The sequence below is a fragment of the Lepidochelys kempii genome, chromosome 1, assembly GCF_965140285.1.
Source record: "Lepidochelys kempii isolate rLepKem1 chromosome 1, rLepKem1.hap1, whole genome shotgun sequence".
NCBI classification, from domain to species: domain Eukaryota; kingdom Metazoa; phylum Chordata; order Testudines; family Cheloniidae; genus Lepidochelys; species Lepidochelys kempii.
The window spans coordinates 98,332,898-98,357,777 of record NC_136380.1 but is presented as its reverse complement, the minus strand read 5'-3'; the positions used below and the strand labels follow the sequence as shown (position 1 = coordinate 98,357,777).

The window sequence follows — 24,880 nt, the reverse complement described above, 5'->3', positions numbered from 1 at the left end:
CACTGGAATGCGTTACCTAGGGAGGTGGTAGAATCTCCTTCCTTAGAGGTTTTTAAGGTCAGGCTTGACAAAGCCCTGGCTGGGATGATTTAACTGGGAATTGGTCCTGCTTTGAGCAGGGGGTTGGACTAGATGACCTTCTGGGGTCCCTTCCAACCCTGATATTCTATGATTCTATGATTTCTATATTCAGCTTGAAATGCACAGCTGTCACCATATGTACATTATGCAAGCACTCACATAACCTCATAAACATTACATATTCTATAGCAATGATTTTTATATCTTTCCTTAAAGGAAAGCCATGCATTTTCATATCAAGTTATTCCCACATCTCAGCTACACTGGCATAATTTGAAATATATGCAGTCAGTAAATGATGGTTCTACCAAATGCAGATGTTTGTTCTGGATACTTTTAAAATCTATCTTTTTAAATTTTCCAGGTTCAAGGAGTAATATAAGTAAAACATTTTGAAAAGGGTTTTGGATTATACCTTTTAAATCTTTACTTTGTATAATGTCATATACATATGTCAGCAAAATATACTACTGATAGGCAGTTTTAGCTTGTATCATCTGAATCAGGATTTTAAAATATATCACTGATCTAAAATTAATTTAGGAAGTAAACTGCATCACAAGTATATTTTTCAAACTGAGGAATAAGGACGCAAATATTCATGACTTTGCATGTTCTATAACTGCCTCTGTTGGTACTAATAAGGAAATAATTCTCAAATCCTCCAACCAAAGTGTTGCATGTTAAATTTAATATAGTTAACAGATTACTGGATCAATGACCCTTCTCATAATAAATATATTACAAAAATATTTCATCTTATCAAAACCTTCCATACTATTAAAATTGGGATCTATATCATCCATTACAAACAACTATAATTTTATGTACAGGTTAGTTCCTGACTAGCTGAAACATGGAAAAAGATTATTCTCTCAGTTAATCACAATGCATATACTGCATAATGTTACAGTGAGGAACTTTGATACCAATGCATAAGCATCCATCAAAGAAAATGAGAGCTTTGCGTGCATATTTATCTAATGGTGGGAGACCATTGGACAAACATTACATTAGTAATCTTTTGCCTTTAGCATAGCAAATGTCCCGTTGTAAAGTAAGTGAAGTTGAGTCCATAGGCTGCTGTAGTAACTGCCTTTTAATGTTATAACGTATGTAAGGATGCCACTGTTTTTATCACCATGTTGTGTAACCCTTTGATACCTTTTCCATAAAGGAGGAGGAAATGGGACTCCACCATGTTCCTATTTGCACTTCCCCGCTTCATTTTCTCTGAGGACAATCCATCAAATTAGTGTCGGACACAATCATAGCTTCTGGGTATATAAAAACACAAATGACGGAATGTGGAAAATTGTCAATAATAATGCAGAAAAGGCAGAAGTGTTTAATAAATATTTCTGCTGTATATTTGGGAAAAAACAGATGTAGTCATATCATGAAACACTTTCCATCCCAATCATAACTCAGGAAGATGTTAAATAGCAGCTACTAAAATTGAACATTTTAAAGTCAGCAGATCCAGATAACTTGCATCCGAGAATTTTAAAAAAGAGCAGGCTGAGGAGCTTGGTGGATTATTAAGATTGATTTTCAATAACTCCTGGACTTTCTAAGCATTCCAAAAGACTGGAAGAAAGCTAATGCTGTGCTAATATTTTAAAAAGGTTAATTTAGGGTGACTCAGATAATTATAAGTCTGTCAGCCTGACATTAATATAATAGAATGGCCAATATGGGCATTAATGAATAAAGAATTAAAGGAGGGTAATATAATTTATGCCAATCTACATAGGGTTATGGAAAATAGATCCTTTCAAACTAACTTGAGATCTTCTTTTGATGAGGTTACAAGTTTGGTTGATAAAGGTAATAGCATTTTGTAATAAAATTTGACATCTGTAAGGCATTTGATTTAGTACACACAACATTTTGATTAAAAAAACCCAGAATGATACAAAATTAACACACCACACATTAAATGGATTAAAGACTGGCTGAAAGTCTCAAAATGTAATTTTAAATTGGAAATCATCATGGAGCAGGTGTCCCATGGAAATTGGTTTTGGGGCCTACATTATTTAACAGTTTTATTAATGACCTGGAGGAAAACATAAAATCATTACTGATAAAGTTTGCAGATGACACAAAGACTGGGTGAATGATAAATACTGAAGAGGACAGGTCACGGATACAGAGTGATCTAGATCAGTGGTTCTCAAACTAGGGCCACCGCTTGTTCAGGGAAAGCCCCTGGTGGGCCAGGCTTTACCTGACACATCCACAGGTTCGGCCAATCGCAGCTCCCACTGGCAGCAGGTTCGCCGCTCCAGGCCAGTGGGGGCTGCGGGAAGTGGCGCGGGCCGAGGGATGTGCTGGCCGCCCTTCCTGCAGCCCCCATGGGCCTGGAGCGGCAAACCGCAGCCAGTGGGAGCTGCGATTGGCCGAACCTGCGGACGCAGCAGGTAAACAAACCGGCCCGGCCCTCCAGGGGCTTTCCCTGAACAAGTGGCAGCCCTAGTTTGAGAACCACTGATCTAGATTGCTTGGTAAACGATAAACAGGGGAATCTTAAGTAGGCATAGTGAAGTTATATTACTTCTGTATTTGGTATTGGTGTGACCACTGATAGAAAACTGTCTCCAGTTTTGATGTCCACAATCCGAGAAGGATGTTGATAAATTGGAGCGGGTTCACAGAAGAGCCAGGGAAATGATTAAAGGATCGGAAAACATGCCTTATATGGAAACACTCAAGAAGCTCAAGCTATTCAAGTTAACAAAGAGAAAGCTAAGGGGATGACCTGATTACACTTTATAACTACCTACATGGGAAACATAAATTTGATAGAGGGCTCCTCAATCTAGCAGACAATGGTATAACAAGATCCAACAGCTGTATGTTGAAGCTAGACCAATTCATTTCATTCATTCATCTACTTCAAAGATGAATTATTTCAGGCAAGTCTTATCACCTGCGTTATTCAGGAGGTCAGACTAGTTGATCACAATGGTCCCTTCAGGTTTATAATCTATGTTCAGCACTCTATTATTTTCTCATGTAGAGACCCACTTCTGCAATCTCTCACCATTGCTCTTGCACTAGTGCAGCTCCACTGGGGTTAATGAGGTTGAGACCACTAGTGTTTACTGAATGTTGGGGCTCTTATTACCATGTTGTCTAGTCCTTTTAAGATCATATTTTCTTACAAGGGATGCTGACATTGGCACAGGGAGAAGGGAAAGAAGTAGATTGGGGCAAAGAGTCTGGGGAGATTAGGACTAGAGATGGAGGAAGAGAAACTGGGATTGCTTTATTTATTCCCAGCATTCTGTTCACTTTTTTGACTGCCACTGCCCATTGACTGGATTTTTTCAGAGAACTATCCACAGTGACTCCAAGATCTCTTTCTTGAGGAGCCAGGGATGACAGAGACTGGAAAAAGGAGCCAGGGAGGGGCTGGTGGGAAGACTGAAATCAGAAGAGGAGCCCAGAGATTGAGACTGGGATGGGGTATGGGAGGGGGATAGATTAGGAGTCAAGGGTGAGATTGGGGCTCAAACAGTGAGCCTAGATGGGGAGACTAGGCCAGCAAAGAGACTAGGACCGGGAAAGCAGGCAGTGGTGGGGAAGAGACAGAACTGGGAAAGGAACAGGTTGGAGAGGGTGGGGAGAAGCAAGAAGCTTGCAGGGATGGACAGAGTATTTTGCCTAACAGATCACACTCCCTTGATGGAACCCATGATCTCCGAGTTTCACCATTCCTCCGCTGTCAGCAAACAGCTGTGAAACCCAAAGCATGAATTTCACCCCCCCCCCATCTACTACTGGTCCATATATAGAAGATGACACCTTATTACTGGTGCTATCAGTTACTCAGGTAGCTCAAGTAGGTAAGGTCTGCACAATGAATCTAAAGGCTCTGCCCTGGTGATGAACCATGTGTGTGCTTATAAGAAACCACATGATGGAATTTCTGGTTTTGTAAGTTTACTTTTTGAAAAGCCCAGGAAATTACACATGCAAACATACGATAAAAGAACATTATTAAGGTTCAAAGTCAAGCACTCCAAAGTTATGAAATACCATGATAAAGGTTTCCTGTGCAACCTTAATTCAGCCCCCTTGTATGTATGACATATTATTGTGATAAGTGCCACAGAAAAGCCCACAAGGAAATTAAAATTCTGTCTTCAGACTGAGGTTTGAATAGTGTGTCATAAAAAGTATGCCATTGAACAATGAGGAGAAAACAAAATATGGAATGGCTGCTCATTAGGTGAGCACCATCCATTCTGTGCAGTGAATGACGCAGGGCTACTTGACTTTGGAACTTTAATAATGTTCCTTGAACATAGTTTTTGTATGTAATTATAAATATAATAAGATTCTGTCAACATTTTACAGCACCCACATTAAAAATATGGCGGAGTTATTTAAATAACTTGATTGAAAATAATCAGCACTGTTTTAAATTTGTAATAGTCAGTAGTATGGGGGTTTTAACAGGCAACTAACTGCACCTTGAATGGTGCCTTGAAATATGTATTAACTGCTTATAAACAATCTGTTCCACCTCATATTTAGCTGAGGCACTGAGTACATTCCCCAGACCTGAAGAAGAGCTCTGTGTAATCTGTGTCTTTCTCACCAACAAAAGTTGGTCCAACAAAAGATATGAACTCATCCACCTTGTCTCTCTAACATCCTGGGACTAAAACCACTACACCACTGCATACAGCAATACGTTGATTCTTCATACTCTGTATCTTTATGTTTACTTCAGCAAGAGAAAGGGTGTAATGCTATAAACTGGTATTATAATGTCACAGAAATAGTCACAGTAGGAAAACGGAAAAAGTTGGTGGTTTTAAAATTGCAGCAAGCATAACCAAACAATCAAAGAAACTTTAACCATCTGAAAAAAATATGATTAGAGCCCAAGTCAAAGCTGACAAATTTCACAAGATTCTCATGATGAAAATGGTAAATATGAGCTGTCATGCTTTAATGAAAAAGGGTAGAAAACCAAACAAAAGCATTCATTGTTTAAAATATTCTTCGCTCTACAATTATTTTCTAGTGACCAAATTAATTATTAATTTATAAATGTTGATACAGTAATTCATGAAATGAAGAAAGCAACATGCCAAATAGATCTATAAATAAATGGTGGTTAAAAAAGAGGATCTGTCAATCTATGAGTCAAGCCCCTGAAAACACAAAAAGTCACACAATAAACCGCTTCACAGAGTAATTTGCCCAATACGGCACACCAAGTTCAAACTTTTGTTCTTATTTTCAAAGCCCTGTACCACTTTTGTCTCCTATCACAATTCTCTTCCCTTTCCAATATTCCATAAGCTTCACCAGTGATGTAAGCGTTGACATCCTTTACACTTCTTCTCCAGCTCCATACTATTTTCAATATAGATTCATATACATAGGACAAAGTCTAAACCCATGCTCACCAATAAAATTTGAAAGCTGATTAACCAACAAAAAACTCCTTCCAATTTCTTGCCATATATAATAAATATGTTTGGGATAGGTGCAATTCTCACAAATAAAGCCAGTAATGCATGTCATCCCAAAAAAGTACCAGTGAAAACCTTTATTACACTATCATATAGTCTGTATATGCTACAGAAATGTTGTGGACTACTTTTGCATCCTTTCAGCTGCAAATCTGACTCTCTTAGTTACTTTGGGTCCAACTGTATATTGCTCAGAGGGAGCCATAAGAACTTATAATGAAAAAAGTAGCTTTATTATGCCCCCAAATGTCATATTTTTAAGTTCCAGTGTCTCAAGTCTTTACAAGTGGTGTTTCCACCAATTGAAAGCTGGGATTCTTCCATTTCTGGTGATCTAAGGTTCCCATTTTTAGCCTAGTGAGATAATGTGATAGCAGAATTTAAACCATTTTCTGATGGAGGACTAAATATTACCTGTCTTGGCCCTTGGGTCAGTGTAATATGGGGAGAATAGGATAAAACATGTCTTTAGCTTGTTGCTTTAAATTGGCAGCTGTCTGAAGGTGCTCAAAAGTATGGAATGTTACAGTATGTCCCAAGGAAAATTGAGTAGTTGGAAAAAGAGACAGGTCAGGTTCATGAAAACTTGAGGATCTACATGATATATACAATGTATCATATGCTTCTCAAATTTACCACCTGGATCTCTCTTCATCACTTTAAGAAAACATATGAGATTTTTTTTTAGTATGTTAAAATCAAGAAAAATCTTTTACTCTTTTGCCTTCTTAACAGAAACTTGAGCAAGGGCAAGTTCTGCTAAATGAACAAACTTCCTTCCAAGAAATCTGTGAACTCTACCAATCATTAGAGTTAGTTACTGGCTGCTGGATTTGACAAAGAAAGCCACTTCTGACATCTAAAAATCACAAGCTTCCAGTTGGTGTGTGGTACAACTAGAGTGGTTTAGTATAAAAACCACTTTCAACTGACAACCAGATGGATAATAATTTTGTTATAAGCATCGCTATGAGAATCTGTAAGAGCCCGTCAAACACACTTTAACTATGCAAGAACTTAAATGGAAGTAACAGCTGATCATTGAAAGAAACACACCCTCATCTTTTGGATGTCAGAAGTACTTTAAATGACTGATTATAGTGTTGTTTTGCCTAGGAGTAAAAGGCTAGATCGGGGTCATAAGTCAGAAACAAAGAGTGCAGTATCTACCATTTTCATTTTTAAACCACTTATTTTTTTTGTAGTCTTAGCTTTTTATAAAGACAGAATCCTCAAGGCCAAAGTTGGAGAGAAGTTTTGCAAACTATATATGTTAGCACACTGTGTAAGTATCCAGTCAGTTGCACCCTGAAGACATGTCGAATGCAAGCACCATAAACATACAACAGTCTGAAACTTGGTGAACAGAGTCTATTTTTCACCATACTTTTAAGAACTGTTCTCCCAGTGCATTGCATTGCCATGTAAATATTGTAGTTCCAGCCTCTTTCTGCTGGTGGTTATCACATGGCTGGCAGGGGTCACACCGTTGTATTAGAGTGTAGTTGGCTATACATTCCAGCCAGTAAACACACTCTTGAGCCTGTCTCAGACAGCTGTCAATGCCCAGGTGTAAGGCATGTATTTATTTATTTTTTTGCATTACATCCTTACGTAATGAGGCAGGGACAACAGCTCTCTGGTCTCAAAATATGATTCTATGCTCAATACTCGGGTCATCTTTAATTTGAAAATATGGTTCTGCTCCTACCAGTGCTTGGCTTTTGTTTACTGACCACCCTGCTGGTATCATTCTCTTGCCTGCTGTAGTTGGATGTCCTTTTCTGTAGCCTCTGTGGTTTCCATCACTTTTGCTGTTGAAACTGGGAGATAGTGCAGCATGTTAATGGATTCACTGTTCTAATCCCCTTCCCCCAACTCACTGGCTCAGGGTGTCAGCTAGCATCAGTAATCATCGTGGGCAATAGCAATACAATTCTGATGGCTGTATTCCCCAAGAGAGGTCTCTGGTGTTTACCACCTACCACCACAAACTTCAGCTGCTACCATCTATTATTTTTCAGGTTAGTTACTGGGAAATCACATTTTCCAACAGACTGCATTATGATTTCATTACACATTAAATGGTTGTGCCTCTTCTTTGTAATAGGTGTGTTCAAGTCCAATTCACCCAGAAGAATCACAATAGAGGTAGCCCCACTATCCAGCTGAAATTACACAGGGTGTTTCCCTATTAACATTGTTGCATGCATGGAAATTGGTACTGTCCCTTGCTGCTATTCTGGCCCAATAGCCTACACCTGATATGCTCTTGGTCTTAAGGAAAGAGTCAATACTATTGTCTGATGTGCCAACCCCCTTTTGTACAAGTCTGACTGAATCTTTCTGAGACCTTCCTCTGCCCTTGCATACACTGCTAAATAGTTCAACTTTCCAGATTCCTTGAAATGCTGTCCTAGTGAAGGGTACTTCTCCTTTACTCCCTTTTGCGGTCTTCCTCTGTAGGAATAAAGCATGTGTGTGTTTAAAGAAGTTATTTTGCAAAAACTCTGAGTTTGTAGTTGTAACTATCAGGTCCCCAAAGGGTTAAACTTTAAACTGGCGTACCAATGAGGGAGGCGTGCTGGAAAAGGGTGTTTAACTATTTGCCAGACAGCAGTAGAACACCTCATGCTGCAAATATGTGCCACCAATGAGGAGAGATTCTTTTTTCCATATACATTTTTTCTATATCATATGGATGAGTTAGGACTCCTTCAGAATCTAGGTTTCAGAGTAACAGCCGTGTTAGTCTGTATTCGCAAAAAGAAAAGGAGTACTTGTGGCACCTTAGAGACTAACCAATTTATTAGAGCATGAGCTCTAGTGAATGTGAATGCTCTAGTGAAGTGAGCTGTAGCTCACGAAAGCTTATGCTCTAATAAATTGGTTAGTCTCTAAGGTGCCACAAGTACTCCTTTTCTTTCTTCAGAATCTAGTGTCCTTCAATTTCTCCCTCCCTGGCCTGAAACTCTAGGACTCTGCTAGGAAGAGGGGAATTGAATCTGGGTCTTCCAATCCCATGTGAGTGCACTAACTATTAGGCTAAAAGTTATAAGCACCACCACCTGCTCCTTCTCCATTCTTTTGCATGGGGCCCAGTCAGGTAGGCATGCTCAGAGGACGGCTACAGGATTGCTCCGCTGGGCAAGCTGAGTGGCTGAACACTTGTCTTCCCCGGTTGGTGAATCACTCTGGGACCTAGGCATCCAAACACCTAGAGTGAGGAAGTAGCATGCATGCCCAGAGGCACAAATATAGGTGCCTACAGGATTCGGCAGAAGTTCTGTGTATCATAGTGAGGAACTTGGGCACCTAAATCTGGGTTTAGCACCTATCTAGCTCCATGGATTCCACCCTAATTAGTCTGATGGTTATGTGCGCAGGAAGCAGGAACCTCACCCATTCCTTCAAGAAACTACATAGGGGCATAATCCAGGAGAGGGGCTCCCATTCATGGATCACTAGCAGACCTAGATGCCTCTTTACAGCCTGGATTTAGGTGCCTATCTCTGAGAAAGCGGCAAGGCTTAGCACTTTGGCATCCCCCATTGGCTAGGTTAGGCAGCTCCCTGCCTAGCATGCTGTTTTTATGGATCCCATTCTAAGGACTTTTCATTGTACAGGGAGCCTAGGTGTCTAATTCAGCTTTGTGGATCACAATGTTGTTACTAGGATTTTCTAGGTGTCTAAAATTTAGGCTCCCATGATGCTCAGCGTTACAATGTCTAAATCCCTCTGTGGATTCCAGCCTCAGTCACTAATGATGTATCTGAGGCTACTCTAGTCTAAATGAAGCTCAAAGTCAGATGAGCTAATTTTTTAGTCCCTAAAGAATCGTCTTAAATAAAGGTCATTGAGCCTCTTATGATGCAATTTAAAGGTTCAACTAGTAATTTCTTGATCAAATATTAGTATTTTTGATTGCTCCCAGAAGAAATGCAATTTATATGTAAACTTAGCACTCAAGTCAGAGTCACAGCTGTTGCCTGATATAATCAGTGTATAATATTCTAATCCTCTGAACTCTGACTCAGCATGCATCTGCTCTCCACAAATGTTTTAAAAATGTCTTTGAAAATATATTCCATCCTCAGTCTCCCCATGCAAAAAAACCTGAATTTGCACCACACAGCATGTAATTGTGAAAAACTGTACATTCTGCTGACTGGGGTTATAAAACTCAGAAAGAAGAAATCCCTTTTTTGTATAGTGAATCAGAATGATAGAAAAATGACTATTTATTTTATACAATATAGAAAATTTTATCTTCATTTTATGGATGGATGTGGGCAACTGCCAAGACTCCAGTTTCTTCTACTCATATTCCTTTTTTCTGCTCTGCCCCCAGTGGCCATCTATGGGGTAGAGGAGGGATCAATATTGCTCATCTAGAGCCCGTTCAGGCTGTTTACTTGCTTCAACAACTGGTGGGTGTGTCATCAGTGACCTAAAATACTGTCTTTTATCCAAGGATGTAGGGGAAAATTTTCAAACATGTCTATTTAGAGGACTCCAAGGAGCACCATGTGTCATGGTGAACTACATCCTTTGAGCTTCAGTGCCATCCGCTACCCACTTCCATTCCAGGTGGAATGAAGACAATCAATGGGACACAGTAATACCAGGGTACAAAAATATATCAGAAGGACAGAACAGCTTGTGCTGGTGGGGGAGTCGCACTATATGTGAAAGAATGTGTAGAATCAAATGAAGTAAAAATCTTAAATGAAACAAACTGCACCACAGAATCTCTATGGATAGTAATTCCATGCTCTAGTCATAAAAATATAGCAGTAGAGATATATTACTGACTACCTGACCAGGATGGTGATAGTGAGTGTGAAATGCTCAGGGAGATTAGAGAGGTTATTAAAATAAAAAACTCAGTAGTAACGGGGGATTTCAACTATCCCCATATTGACTGGGTACATGTCACCTGAGGATGGGATGCAGAAATAAAGTTTCTTGACACCTTAAATGACTGCTTCTTGGAGAAGCTAGTCCTAGAACCCACAAGAGGAGAGGTAATTGTGGATTTAGTCCTCAGTGGAGCACAGGATCTGGTCAAAGAGTTCTTGGATTCATTGTGGATAGTTCTCTGAAAACATCTACTTAATGTGCAGCAGCAGTCAAAAAAGCAAACAGAATATTGGGAATCATTAAGAAAGGGATAGATAATAAGACAGAAAATATCATATTGCCTCTATATAAATCCATGGTATGCCCACATCTGCAATATTCCGTGCAGATGTGGTCACCTCAATTCAAAAAAGATTTATTGGAATTGGAAAAGGTTCAGAAAAGGGCAACAAAATGATTACGAGTATGGAATGGCTGCCATATAAGGAGAGAATAATAAGACTGGGACTTTTCAGCTTGGAAAAGAAACAGCTAAGGGGGGATATGATTGAGGTCTATAAAATCATGACTGGTGTGGTGAAAGTAAAGAAGGAAGTGTTATTTACTCCTTCTCATAACACAAGAGCTAGGGGTCACCAAATGAAATTAATAGGCAGCAGGTTTAAAACAAACAAAAGGAAGTATTTTTTCCACACTACGCACAGTCAACCTGTGAAACTCCTTGCCAGAGGATGTTGTGAAGGCCAAGACCATAACAGGTTTACAAGAAAGAACTAGATAAGTTCATGGGGGAATAGGTCAATCAATGGCTATTAGCCAAGATGGACAGGGATGGTATCCCTAGCCTCTGTTTGCCAGAAGCTGGGAATGGGCGACAAGGGATGGATCACTTGATGATTACCTGTTCTGTTCATTCCCTCTGGGACACCTGGCACTGCCCACTGTCAGAAGACAGGATACTGGGTTAAATGGACGTTTGGTATTACCCAGTAAGGCCATTCTTATGTTCTGAGCCCAGGGCCCCTGACCATACCCCAATCCCCTCCACAAAAAGAAACAGGAACAGGGTATCCCCAAATCTCTGGAATGTCAGCAGGTAATTGCTATGGGCTCTGAAAGTGGTTGTAAGACACAGGGATGCTGGAACAAATTTTATAGTGGGGGTGCTGATGATGGAACCCAGGAAACCATGTATTTGGTGTTTGTTATTACTACTTCAAGTGCAGCAGCACCCCTAGCAGCACTAGTTCCAGCACCACTGGAAAGACAAGGAGAATAGAGACTTCCCCATATTTCCTGAACAAGATGGCTGATGGCCCTGCTGGAGAAAGTTGCTGCAGACCCACTACATATCAAGGCCACAATACAACAGACTGTTACCTCAATTAACTCCTCTCTAAAAGCACTGACAGGACAGGTGAATGAAGCAGAAGGGAGAAAAAATATCATCACTGGAAGATCAAGCACAAGGGCTCTCTTCCCAGGTGCAGAGAGGCCTAACAGACTTATCTTCTCTTAAATCTGAAGCGGCAGACCTCAAGGGGAGATCTCTCCACCATAATTTGAGAATTATAAGAGTACCTGAAGGAGCAGAGAAAGGCAAACCCCTAGAATCTGGACTCCAGCTCCTGTCAGGAGTGCTCAGCCTGCTGGATGACTTTAAATTTGATGTAGAAGGAGAACACAAGTCCCTGGCTCCTAAACTGGCCCCAAATGCCAAACATTTTGCACTGATTGCTAAAGTTCTCAGATTTACTGTAAAAGAAAAAACAATGCAAGTAGCTCATGAAACAAAATAATTGTTTTGGGGGAAGGCCACAAAATAAGATAATGAATTTTTTCGAGATTACTAAAAAAGTGATTGGACCCAGAGATCTTGGATTTACAATTTTTAATATAAATATTTTGCCACACTTCAAGGCTCATCTAGAGTGTGATGAAATGTCCTACTACCTGAATATGTGAGTCAGTCACTCACATCTGTGCCCAAGTCTCCATACGGATTTTCTGTTTGCTTCTGGGTGCAGACTGAAGCATTTGTGATGATCTCTAAAGCTTTGGACAGTTCTGGGACAAAGTAACATGAGACCAGCTGTCACCCTCCCCTAATATCACTGTAATTAATATCACCTGAGAGTTCCTGCTGTCAATTCCTGTATTTGAACACTTCATTGCTGAAGGAAGGGCTCTCAGTTGTGGACTCAGGTTTTGAAATTCACAGCACTTGACAGTCCCTCAGTGCCCAAATCTAGAGACCTTCTTAGCAGGACATAACATCATTTTTTCTTGGATTTCCTGAAGGATTTTATGCCAGCTGCAAACAGTCTACAGAGAGGCTTTCCCCCAGCTGGGAATGAGCTAGAAACAGGGGCACCCCAGCCATGCCAACAACTGGGAGAGCGTGCCACAGGAACTCCTACAGTGACTCTACACACTACTGGAGACCTCCTCTACACAGGGACAATCTCCTACAAGCCAGCTAAGATGGTTTTACGGCTCTTTTGAGAATCCAGCCTTTGTTTTTTGCCTGTTCTGTATTTCACTGGATACCTTCTAACAACAACAACAGAAGAAGAAAAATGCAAAACATAATAAAACAACAAAAGACATTGGAAATGGTTGCGTAGACATAAATTAGAAATGCAGAAAAAATAGAAAGGAAAGGCAAAATACTGGAAAATTAATACAGAATTAGAAAGAGTAAACATTGTGTAAAAATCACCTTCAACCCCTGACAACCCACATAAAAAGTGGTATTAATACTAAAGAGGAAAAATGTTCAAGAGGATTTAAAAGATGCTTTGATTCGTCCTTTTCTGAACATGCTGACTCTATTGTACCTTTGACTTTTCCTGCTTCAGGTAGAAATTGTCTAAGAAGAAACTTGCTAAGTGGGCAGTCATACACATGTAAACAGTGTTCCACGTGCTGGGCCGAACACCACATCAATGGTGGGAAGTAGTAATTCTTTCCTCTTAAAATGTTCTCAGAACTTTAGATAACCATAGCCTGTATGGTTTTGAACAAACCTGAAATTCTTCTGGAGAATTTCCTACTGCACAGAGGCCACTTCGGGGCTGAATTATGGAGAGAGTTCACCTCACCCCGCACCTGTAGATGCAGCTCCCATTAGCTGGGTCAGGGCAGGGGAGGAACTGCTGCCCAGCCCTCTTCTCCTCCCACTCCTCGTGTGGCTGGGTTCGAGCTGTGGCAAACCGCGGTCCATCTGCCACACCACCGCCAGCACCCAGGAGTTTGCGGTATGTGTATCCCCATCTCTGAGTGCTGGGAATGGGGCTGCACCCCCATCTCCGTCACTGAATCCCTCCCCTAACTGATCCTGTCCTGCCCGACACCTACCCATCCCAGCACCCCTTACAGCAGTCTCCCACCCATCCTCTCTACCTAGTGCCGCCACCCCCATGTCCCTCACCCTCCACAGCCCTGCACCCCATTCACCTCCATATACTGCTGCACTCCCATTATGTCCCTATACACCCCTGTGCACTCCACATCCTCATGTACCTGTAACCTTCTGCCTCCCACTGCATCCCCATCCACCCCACATACCCTCTCTCCTTCACTGCTCCCTCTCACCACAGCCCTGTTCTCATCCTTGGCCTCTTTCCCTCCCCATCCTCTCTCCTCCACCCCCCGACCCCCATCTTTTCCCCTCCAGTCCACCCTTCACCCCTCCCAGCTGGATATTCAGGCAGCCCCTGGAAAAGCATATGAAAAAGCGTCTCTGTAGGCAAGTGTGTGCATGTATGCATTGTATGCGTATAAGAGACTGTATGTCTTTGTGTAGGGAGGTGTGTGTATTGCCGCATGTGTGTATACCTGGGTGAATAAAATTTGCAGTGTAACTCTGACTTTTATTCCTTTTGCTGGCTTGTGCACAAAAATATTTATGACCTAAAATATGTGTGTACGCATTTCATAACAAGTTTTTAAAAGAGAAGGAAACTCTAAAAGAAATGTATTATTTCTTAAAAAGTGAATGTTGTTGACTAGTAATTGCAGACGAGCCAATGTATCATATACACAATCAAGGAACTATGACGTGATTGGAACAACAGAAACTTGGTGCAGCAGTTCACATGACTGGAGCACTGTCATGGATGGGTATAAACTGTTCAGGAAGGACAGGTATGGGAGGAAAGGTGGACGAGTTGCATTGTATGTAAGAGAGCGGTAGGATTGCTCAGAGCTCCAGTATGAAACTGGAGAAAAGCCTGTTGAGAGTCTTTGGGTTAAGTTTAGAGGCAAGAGCAACAAGTGTGATGTTATGGTGGTCATGTGCTATAGTCAACCGGATCAGAAGGATGAGGTAGACGAGGCTTTCTTCGGACAACTAACTGAAGTTAGTCTCTCTTTTTCTGGAATTAGAAAGTTGGCAACCTTAAGCAGAGGACAAATCAATCTAGGGCTCAGGCCCTCAGGCAGGGCGTAGTGCAGCACAGGTTCCGCTCCAGGGATCTGCAGTGCCCTGGAGATGTCTGCTCCCTGGCTCAGAGTCAACCGAGATAGAGGCCCTGCCTTTTATACTTCCTGTCCCACCCCTTAGCTTCCAGCAGAAGGGGTGAGCCTGGCCTGGCTCCACCAGGGATCACAGAGTGGCTCCTCCCCCTCTGGTTCAGTGGGAGGCCACTCCATCTCACTACAATCCCAAACAGATTCTGCTTCCAGATTCATACTCTGGAGGAGACTTTACACCAGTACACCATACATCTTCACTGACAATATGAGCCACATATCGTCACCATATTGTACCACAAACAACACATTCACTGCTCCCCTAATAAATTTTCACCACTCATCCATTATATGCCACTGACATGACAACAGATCATCCTCCAGTTCACTCTATTCCACGGGTTCTCAAACTGGGGATCGTGACCCCTCACAATGTCACCAGGTTATTATGTGGAGCGTTAATGTAAGTTGTCAGCCTCCAACTCCAAACCCCACTTTGCCTCCAGCATTTATAATAGTATAAAATATAAAAAATGTGTTTTCAATTTATATGGGGGGGGGGGGGGAAATCGCACTCATAGGCTTGCTGTGTGAAAAAGGGTCACAAATACTGAAGTTTGAGAACCACTGCTCTATTCACAAGATACTAACGTTACACTTCATATACACAACAGTTACCATCCAAACTTTCCAATACTGTTCATTTACTTTAAACATGGGAATTCTGAAACCATTTTAACCCTTTAATATCAGCAGTGGCCATGGATAGCTTATGTCCCACATATCCTATTTTGTTTGACTACATATACTCTGCTACATGAGTTTTTCTGTGGCTGCAGACTCCTGAAAATCTATAGATGAACCACTAAAGTTGGGGTGACCATATTTCCTTATGCTGAATACAGGACACCTGGTAAAATTACTTGTATTCAAGCAAGTTCCATGGCAACCAATCAGAACTATACAGTACAAATGTTCAAATTAACATCAAGTTGACTGAACCCACGTTAAAAAGAAATACTGTGTAGTTGGATTTTTTTATTTGCCTTTTTATCTTTAAGGCTTCACACAGGGAGAGGTGACACACACCCACTCTCTTATACCTGTCTCACACAGGGCGGATAACCGACTGACCCTCCCCTCCCTGCCAGGCACTCTCTACCCTCCATGCCTGGCTAGGCCCCCAGGATGGGCCCACCTCTCCTGATACTGGGTGCCATATCTTCCCAAGGCAACACTTGGGCAGGCACACAGGGTAACATGCCCCCTCTCCTCAGATTTCTGCCAGGGTTCACACCAGAATGTGGCCAGCAGCGCTTATGGCACTGTGCAGGAAAGAAGGGACGGGAGCTGCTTCCAGCCACTGAAGGGCGGTGAGGCTTCCCCATGCCAGCGCTGTGCAGGGCTTTGGCACATGCAGGGCTTGGCTCCTCCTGGTCAGTGCCCCAGCCAGAGGAAGTGGGGGAAGGAAGGAGCTTGCCAGCCAGAGTGTGGTGAGCTGAGCACTCTGACCATGGGCGCTGGAAGCAAGATGTGCCCCATCGGGGGGAATATGGAGTAGTGGCGGGACTGGGGGGGAGTGAAGGGGCAAAGCAGGGAGAAGACAGAAAGAGCAGAAGCACATAAAGGGTTGATGGGTGGACAGCAGAGATTACACGTAACCAGTCACCATCTGGTGCCTGTCTGCACTCACCCACCACCGCAGCTCACAGCCAGTATCAGTGGGAAAGGGTGGTAGGGCCCTGCTGTCTGAGATCTGGAACACAGCAGGGGCTATGCTGACAGGCCCCGCACGCTGCATCTTCGCCCCGCTGCCAGCCTTGTATATCCACCTGCATTGTTGGCCCCTGGACCACTCCACTCACCACTGGTGGGTGGGCGGCTGGTGAGCAGGGATCTGACCAGCAGCTGGACCCACTAGTACTGATGGGGGGTAGATAGAAAATACGGGACAATGCCTGTTTTTAGAAAAAGTCAAGACACCTGCAGGAGGGCTGAAATACAGGACTCTCTCTTTAAAAACGGGACGTCTGGTCACCATAACTAAAGTTATACAGGGATCAAGAGGATTCTAGACACCAGAGTTTCTTGACAAATGTCAGTGCAGTAGGATTTAACATATCAACAGTGGTACTAATCAAATATGTATCAATCTTATTTGGAGTGTGCACAGGGTAATAAGATAAGGTTATTTGGGGAAACTTAATTCTGCATTTCAATGCTTTACAATGTCTCTGACTTTGTGGTTGTTGTACTTTATCATCTTTTCAACTATTTCTATACTAATTCAAAAATAGCATGTAATATCATCTGATGAACAATTAGTATAACTGTTAGATCACCTGAAATGCTGCTACTATGCATTGTTATATTTTGTTGTGTAAGAGGATGGATATTTGGATTCAGACTCTTCTACAGCAAGTTAGTTCTGGAAAAGGTCATCTTTGCCTTTGAGTTTTGGCATTATAATATGTAATCTAGTTCTCAGTATTACTGTTATTTCTATCCTCCCATATTCCTGTACTCTTCATTTATTTTCTCTGCCATATACCATAATGACATTGCACTCCATTGTTTTATGGAAATATGCCTATGAGTGTAAATATGATGTAACTGGAATATGCTTTATGCAAAAGGTCTCTTGCAAGGTATCATTACAAAGCTTATGATCTACTGAGTGTGTTCATCCTATTTGTATGTATGTATGTATCATTCTTGTACCTAAAACTAGAAATATGAAGTCTAACTCTGAAGTCCTATTGTGATTATGCAAAGTGTGGGCCATTACTGGTGGGTTAGAATCTTGATGGCTCCCATTGACTAGAACAATTGGTTGTAAATGGCTCTGTTTACTTGCAAGCCTTCCTGTGTTCCTGTGAGTCAGGCAGGGAAGAATGGAGGCTTGGACATGTGACCATGTCACCTAGTACTGGAATCCATCTTAAACCTGGTGCTTTTCCATTTAGAAGGAGGGGTGAGGACCCAGAGAGACAAAAGTTTCCCACCTTGTGTAAAAGCTATAAAAGGGGGTGGAACAGAACAAAGGAGGAAGCCAGTCATGAGAAATCCCTTAGTTACCACCTGAGCTCAAACGAACAAAGACTGTAACAGGCAAAAGGATTGGGCCCAGACTAGGAAGGAGTCTAGTCTGTGAAAGAAGCTTATTGGAACATCTCTGAGGGTGAGATATTACCTGTAATCAATTTCTTAATGTATTAGGCTTTGACTTGCATGTTTTTGTTTTAATTTTGCTTGGTAACGTACGTTGTTCTGTCTGTTATTACTTGAAACCACTTAAATCCTACTCTTTATACTTAATAAAATCAATTTTGTTTATTAAATAACCCAGAGTAAGTGATTAATACCAGGGGGAGCAAACAGCTGTGCATATCTCTCTATCAGTGTTACAGAGGGCGGACAATTTATGAGTTTACCCTGTATAAGCTTTATACAGAGTAAAACGGATTTATTTGGGGTTTTGATCCCATTGGGAGCTGGGTGTCTGGGTGATGAGCTGTTTTCAGTTAAGTCTGCAGCTTTAGGAGTGTGGTTCAGACCCTGGGTCTGTGTTGCAGCAGGCTAGCATGTCTGGCTCACCAAGACAGGGTTTTGGAGTCGCAAGCTGGCAGGGAAAGTGGGCTCAGAGGTAGTTTCAGCACATCAGGTGACAGTCCCAAGGGGGTCTCTGTGACTGAACCTGTCAAAAATACACTGCAAAAAGAATCACTGAGCCTCTTCCACTACACATTGAATCCTTCCGACCACAATTGCTTCTTTGTGCAGGGATGTTATTTTATTGTGTTAATGGCTCAAAAGTTTGAAGATATCATAATGGGAAAAACTGAGAAATCTAATGATCAAATTATTAAATATCCAATATATTGAATATTATTGCATTATATATATTATCATCCTAATCTGAACACAATCCAGAATCGGTAAAAAGTGCACAAATTGATCATATAATATGAAAGTGGTTTGGGTTTTATTTTTCTAAAATACAGATGATTTCTTCCTGTTTAATAATCCAGGCAAGAGGTTAAAACAAACCACCATTCCTTTCCCAAACTGTTATACATTTAAAATAAGAAGACTGATCTTTATAATTAACATTAAAAGAAAGAATTAGCATAAATAGTATTATTAGTCCCTGTTATTTCCCATAAATGCCATTAGGATTAGAGTATAAATTATTCAGAGACTAAGACTAGTGACATAATAAAATATGACTTCTCACCAGAACATCTAATGACACATTTTGGGTGAGAGGTCCTGTAGATACTCTGTTTTAGTACCATGGGATGGGTAATCTGAAGCTCTGTGATCAATGCTTAGCTGGTCTTACTGAAAATACATATTATATTAGTACTGAATAGAAATACAATTTGCACAGCAAAATTAGTTTTCTTATTTCCATTACACTCTCCTATTCGGTTGATGCAATATCATCTGGATACAGTTTTACTGATTCCTGTATATTTCTGCAGTTTTGATCCACTGTACACTCATAAGCTGTTTTTGTACCTATGTCATTAATGAAATTGTTGCAGCTCAGACCTAGGTGAACTATGCACCCAACTAGGATGCCATGTACTAGGGTGTACCATAATCCCCACTGAGTTTTTGGTATTTCTGTGAGTACAAATGGGAAGCAACCAAACAGATGGGTCAAAGCCAGCATGGATGGAGAGGATCATCTGACTCATGTTCCCTGAGTGGCAAATGGTGAGGGCCTCCACTTCTGCAATATTCCTAAAATGCTGTCTTAATTTCCTGTTGAACCACCAGCTCTGGAAACCCACAAGCTTCATTTTGCCCTAAGAGAGCAGCGACCAGGGCACGGAACTAGAGATGCTTGCTTCAGCATGTAGCCTATGCAAGAGGCAGGGGACACAGTCCTGCTGAAGGGGAAGTACTGAGATTCTCGGAGTCCCACAGACACACTGACAGAGTAGGAGGGCTTACAGAAGGGAAGACTGCCTGGTGGCTGAGGTGCCTATGGTTACAAGAAGATGAATGAGCAACAGATTGAGGAGTCAGAGACAGGAAGTTTAGAAATGAAGTGACAGTATCAGTGTATGGGAGCCCTCAAGGAAAGACTGGAGATGGGAAAAGAAGAGACAAAATAAGAATCAGCAGGCAGAGAAGAGAAAGATTGAAGGTGTGCAGACAAAAAGAAAAAATAATGAAAGCAGGAGATTCATTCCTTTGAAGAGAGAAAATGGAACAATAAGACAGGGTACACCAAAAAAGAGGTCACATTTTATTTATTTCATATTCCTGCATTTCTGCTTTCACACACTGAAGCCAATCATCATTTTAAACAATCACATCTTAAACTGTGACGCACATTTTCTCATCATAGGTCTTCTCCTTCCACCTCTCTTTTTGTGTCTCTCTTCCAAGACAGACAGACCACATGACTGAGTTATCTATCACTATCAGCATATGGCAAAGAGGCATTTTTGGGCACATACAAATACCAAAAGTTCTGTATGATGCTAATCATAGAATATCAGGGTTGGAAGAGACCTCAGGAGGTCATCTAGTCCAATCCCCTGCTCAAAGCAGGACCAATCCCAACTAAATCATCCCAGCCAGGGCTTTGTCTAGCCGGGCCTTATAAACCTCTAAGGATGGAGATTCCACCACCTCCCTAGGTACCCATTCCAGTGCTTCATCACCCTCCTAGTGAAATAGTGTTTCCAAATATCCAACCTAGATCTTCCCTACTGCAACTTGAGACCATTGCTTCTTGTTCTGTCATCTGCCAACTCTGAGAACAGCCTAGCTCTATCCAATCCATACTTCTTTAACTTGCTGGCAAGAATACCGTGGGAGAACATATCAAAAACTTTGCTAAAATCAAGATATATCACATCCACCGCTTTCCCCATATCCACAGAGTCAGTTATCTCATCACAGAAGGTAATCAGGTTGGTCAGGCATGCCTTGCCCTTGGTGAATCCATGTTGACTGTTCCTGATCACCTTCCTTTCCTGCAAGTGCTTCAAAATGGATTCCTTGAGGACCTGCTCCATAATTTTGCTGGGGAATGAAGTGGGGCTGACCGGTCTGTAGTTCCCAGGGTTCTCCTTCTTCCCTTTTTTAAAGATGGGCACTATATTTGCCTTTTTTCCTATTGTCCGGGATCTTCCCCGATCACCCACGATTTTTCAAAGATCATGGCCAATGGCTCTGCAATCACATCAGCCAATTCCTTCAGCACCCTTGGATGCATTAGAACTGGATCCATGGACTTGTGCGTGTCCAGCTTTTCTAAATAGTCCTTAACCTTTTCTTTCAGCACTGAGGGCTGCTCACCACTTCCCCATACTGTGCTGCCCAGTGCAGCAGTCTGGGAGCTGACCTGGTCTATGAAGACTGAGGGGAAAAAAAGCATTGAGTACTTCAGCTTTTTCCACATCATGTGTCACTATGTTGCCTCCTCCATTCAGTAAGGGTCCCACACTTTCCCTGACCTTCTTCTTGTTGCTAACATACCTGTAGAAACCTTTTATGTAATCCTTCACATCCCTTGCTAGCTGCAACTCCAATTGTGCCTTGGTGTTCCTGATTACACGCCTGCATGCTCTAGCAATATTTTTATACTCCTCCCTAGTCATCTGTCCAAATTTCCACTTCTTGTAAGCTTCCTTTTTGAGTTTAAGCTCACTGAAGATTTCACTGTTAAGCCAAGCTGGTCGCCTGCCATATTTGCTATTCTTTCTGCACATCAGGATGGTTTGTTTCTGCACCCTCAATAAGTCTTCTTTAAAATACAGCCAGCTCTCCTGGACTCCTTGCCCCCTCATATTAGCCTCCTAGGGGATCCTGCCCATCAGTTCCCTAAGGGAGTCTAAGTCTGCTTTTCTGAAGTCCAGGATCCATATTTTGCTACTCTCCTTCCTTCAACCATCTCATGGTCACTGCTGCCTAGGTTGCCACCCACTTCTACTTCCCCTACCAATTCTTCTCTGTTTGTAAGAGCAGATCAAGAGGAGCAGAGCCCCTAGTTGGTTCCTCCAGCACTTGTACCAGGAAGTTGTCCCCAACACTCTCCAAAAACTTCCTGGGATTGTCTGTGCATTGCTGTAATGCTCTCCCAGCAGCTGTCATGGTCATTGAAGTCCCCCATTAGAATCAGGGCCTCTGATCTGGAAACTTCAGTTAGTTGTCCAAAGAAAGCCTCACCTACCTCATCCTTCTGATCCTGTGGTCCATAGTAGTTCCCTTGACTTCATCAAGATTGCAGATACATGTCAATATTTTTCTGCCACAACTATAACCTAACTTTTCCTCTGTGTGTTCAGGAAAAGAAGACACACAAATGAAGAAAGCTTAAACTGGTACAAAAAACAACAACAGTTTGCAAAGCAGCACCGGCAACTATGAACACATCAAGCAGCTGGTTGTAGAGTCCAGTTCAAGGACCTCTTCCAGATATTCACATTTCCTCGTGAGGCTAGCTCTAACCACCTCAGCCTCCACCCTGCAGAACTGTGAGCTGGGCTGATAGATTGAGATCTCAGAAAGGATCAAATCATCAACCAAGGAAATAAAGATGCTCTGGCCCTTACTGTGCCATGCCTCTCAGGACACTCTTACAAGAGTGCCCCCGCTGGGAAAATTCCCATTGCCTGTAACAGATGCTGGGCCTGACCACCAGTAGCAATAAGGCTCTGCAAGAGGTGGTCAATCCTTTTCCTCCTTCTTCATGAATTGCAGCAGATGCCCTAAGAATGGAAGCTATTAAAATTATATCCTTCAAAGCTTTAAACTTAATAATAAAATAACATTAAGAAGGACCTGCTGAGAGATGCAGGGAAAGCTATAATAAGAAGAGGTCAGTTAATTAGCAGAGCCTTTCAGATACAAAACAGACTAGACACAATAGCTTGAAATGGAAAAAAAATAGATTAGGGCAGTCACCCGAACAAACTGATTAAAAAATACTTCAACAATTTCAAAATGGAAGAACGAAATTAGATACCTTATTAACAGATCAAACTGAAAAAAAGCAAATATATACAAAGCAGAAATATTACAAGAAAGGGAATACAGGGGACAGACTTTTGGCATGGATGCGAGTGGGGCAAAAATCCCCAATTCAAACATACCTAGCCAAAAACTACCACACGCTCCAAAGAAACTAGCATTGTTTTTGCAGAGTACTAGCACAATTTGTACAAGTCTGAAAACCCAGAAACAGGAAAAAGCTACCCACTATCTACGGGGAGCTAACATCTCGATATTTATAGACTTGGATAGAAAAAGCTTATTAGCAGCAGCCATTCTGAATGAAGAGGTAGGGACAGTTACCTCATATTTAAAATCAGGTGAAACCCAGCCCAGACATGCATCCAATGGAATTTAATAAGACATCAAAATGATATTTTTAGGCCCACGGACAGATTTTTCAACTTTGTATTGATGGGAATAAGCTTCAGAAATCAATAAGATAAGGATACATAAGAGTTCTGCCCAAGCTAGCTAAAGATCTTGCTGTGTGTGCCCCTCTTATTCCCCCTATTAAACCATGATGTTAAAAAAAAATTGTGTATGGTTAAAAAACCCTGTCTACGTATATACAGAGAGATGAGAATTCTTCATAACAGAGAGTTAACAGACAGACAAAGTTAAACTACTGTTGGTAGCGATCCATACTGTCTGGTCAGATAAAATCCATGTACAGTATTAACATTAGCTGCTGAAAAACCTCGAGTAAAAGTGGATTTTTTGCTGTCTGCCTTTGAGCAACATAGAATTGGACAGAACTTTCTTAGAATAATAAAAGCACTATATCACTAGTTTACTGCAAAGGTGAAGATAAATATTTTCATTTTATCTAGAGGCACCAGGCAAGGATGTCCTCCTGATTTCTGCACTGACCATGGAACCATTCAGCCAAAGAATCTGAGGCAATAACTGAGCTTATGCAATAAAAATAGCAAGTATCCAAAATAAAATTGTATTTTTCTTAACCAATCCCCACAATTACCTTGAGTAAAAAAATATGGAATTTAATAGTTTTGGAAAGGTACAAAACAAAACGAAGTCTGGAAAATTTTGGCATGAAAATACAACTGATTCCCCCCATTGAATCCAAATTTTATGAGTAAGATTCAATTAAGTAGTTGGGAGTATAGTTAAGTAATATACATCAGTTTATATTATCTTAATTGTACTCCATTATTTGGAGATATGGAACAGAACTATTTTTCCTGGATAGACTGGACAGTTACATCAAAATTAATTTTCTGCCTCAACTCACCCTTTTATTTCAGTAACTTCTAATTATGGTATCGGTGAAACTGCTTCAGGAATGCAAATGCAAAAAGAAATTTCACCTCACATGGAAAAAACGAAACTCCACTTAAATGTTAATATACTTTACAGACCTGTCAAACTGGGAGTCACAAACACTGAAGTATAATACCAAGCCAGACAGTTAAGAGCTACTGTTAATTGGGTTCCAAACTTAGGCATACATTCTATTTCAGTTAGAACAGCAGAACTCTTTAGAACTAAACATTAACAAAGTGCCTTGGATTGCAAGAATAATCGATCTCTGAAAACACAACAACTGCTTTGCTGGCAAGGAATAAGACATTACAGTTTCTCCACAACATTAATTCATGTAGAAGGCAACCTACGTTTAATTTACACGTACACAAAATTGGAGAATTTTGAAATCTGGGAAGATTATGGAATACACAGATTAGGTCACATAACATGGAGACACTATGGCGGTTTCTAAAAATTAAAGACTGTTTTGGACACCCAAGACTACCCATCTCCCAGTATTTATAACTCTGATGTTATATTTCTCATAAAACTTAACAGACCTTTATAAAAAAATAACATTTTTAAATCACTAGCTAAAGGCTACCACCCTGCAAAAATATTGGCTCAATGGGGATGTAAAGGAGAATGCTAATTTAATGAAGACATGAAATATG

General features: G+C 41.2%; 1 protein-coding gene across 1 annotated transcript in view; it reads right to left on the bottom strand.

Moving 5' to 3' along the window:
• HS6ST3 (heparan sulfate 6-O-sulfotransferase 3) overlaps nt 1–24,880 on the bottom strand; it is a 538,088-nt gene that overhangs the window by 194,300 nt on the left and 318,908 nt on the right. Inside the window, 1 exon segment of the mRNA XM_073348045.2 lies at nt 1,280–1,314. Within this exon segment, the coding sequence (XP_073204146.1) occupies nt 1,280–1,314 (35 nt within the window).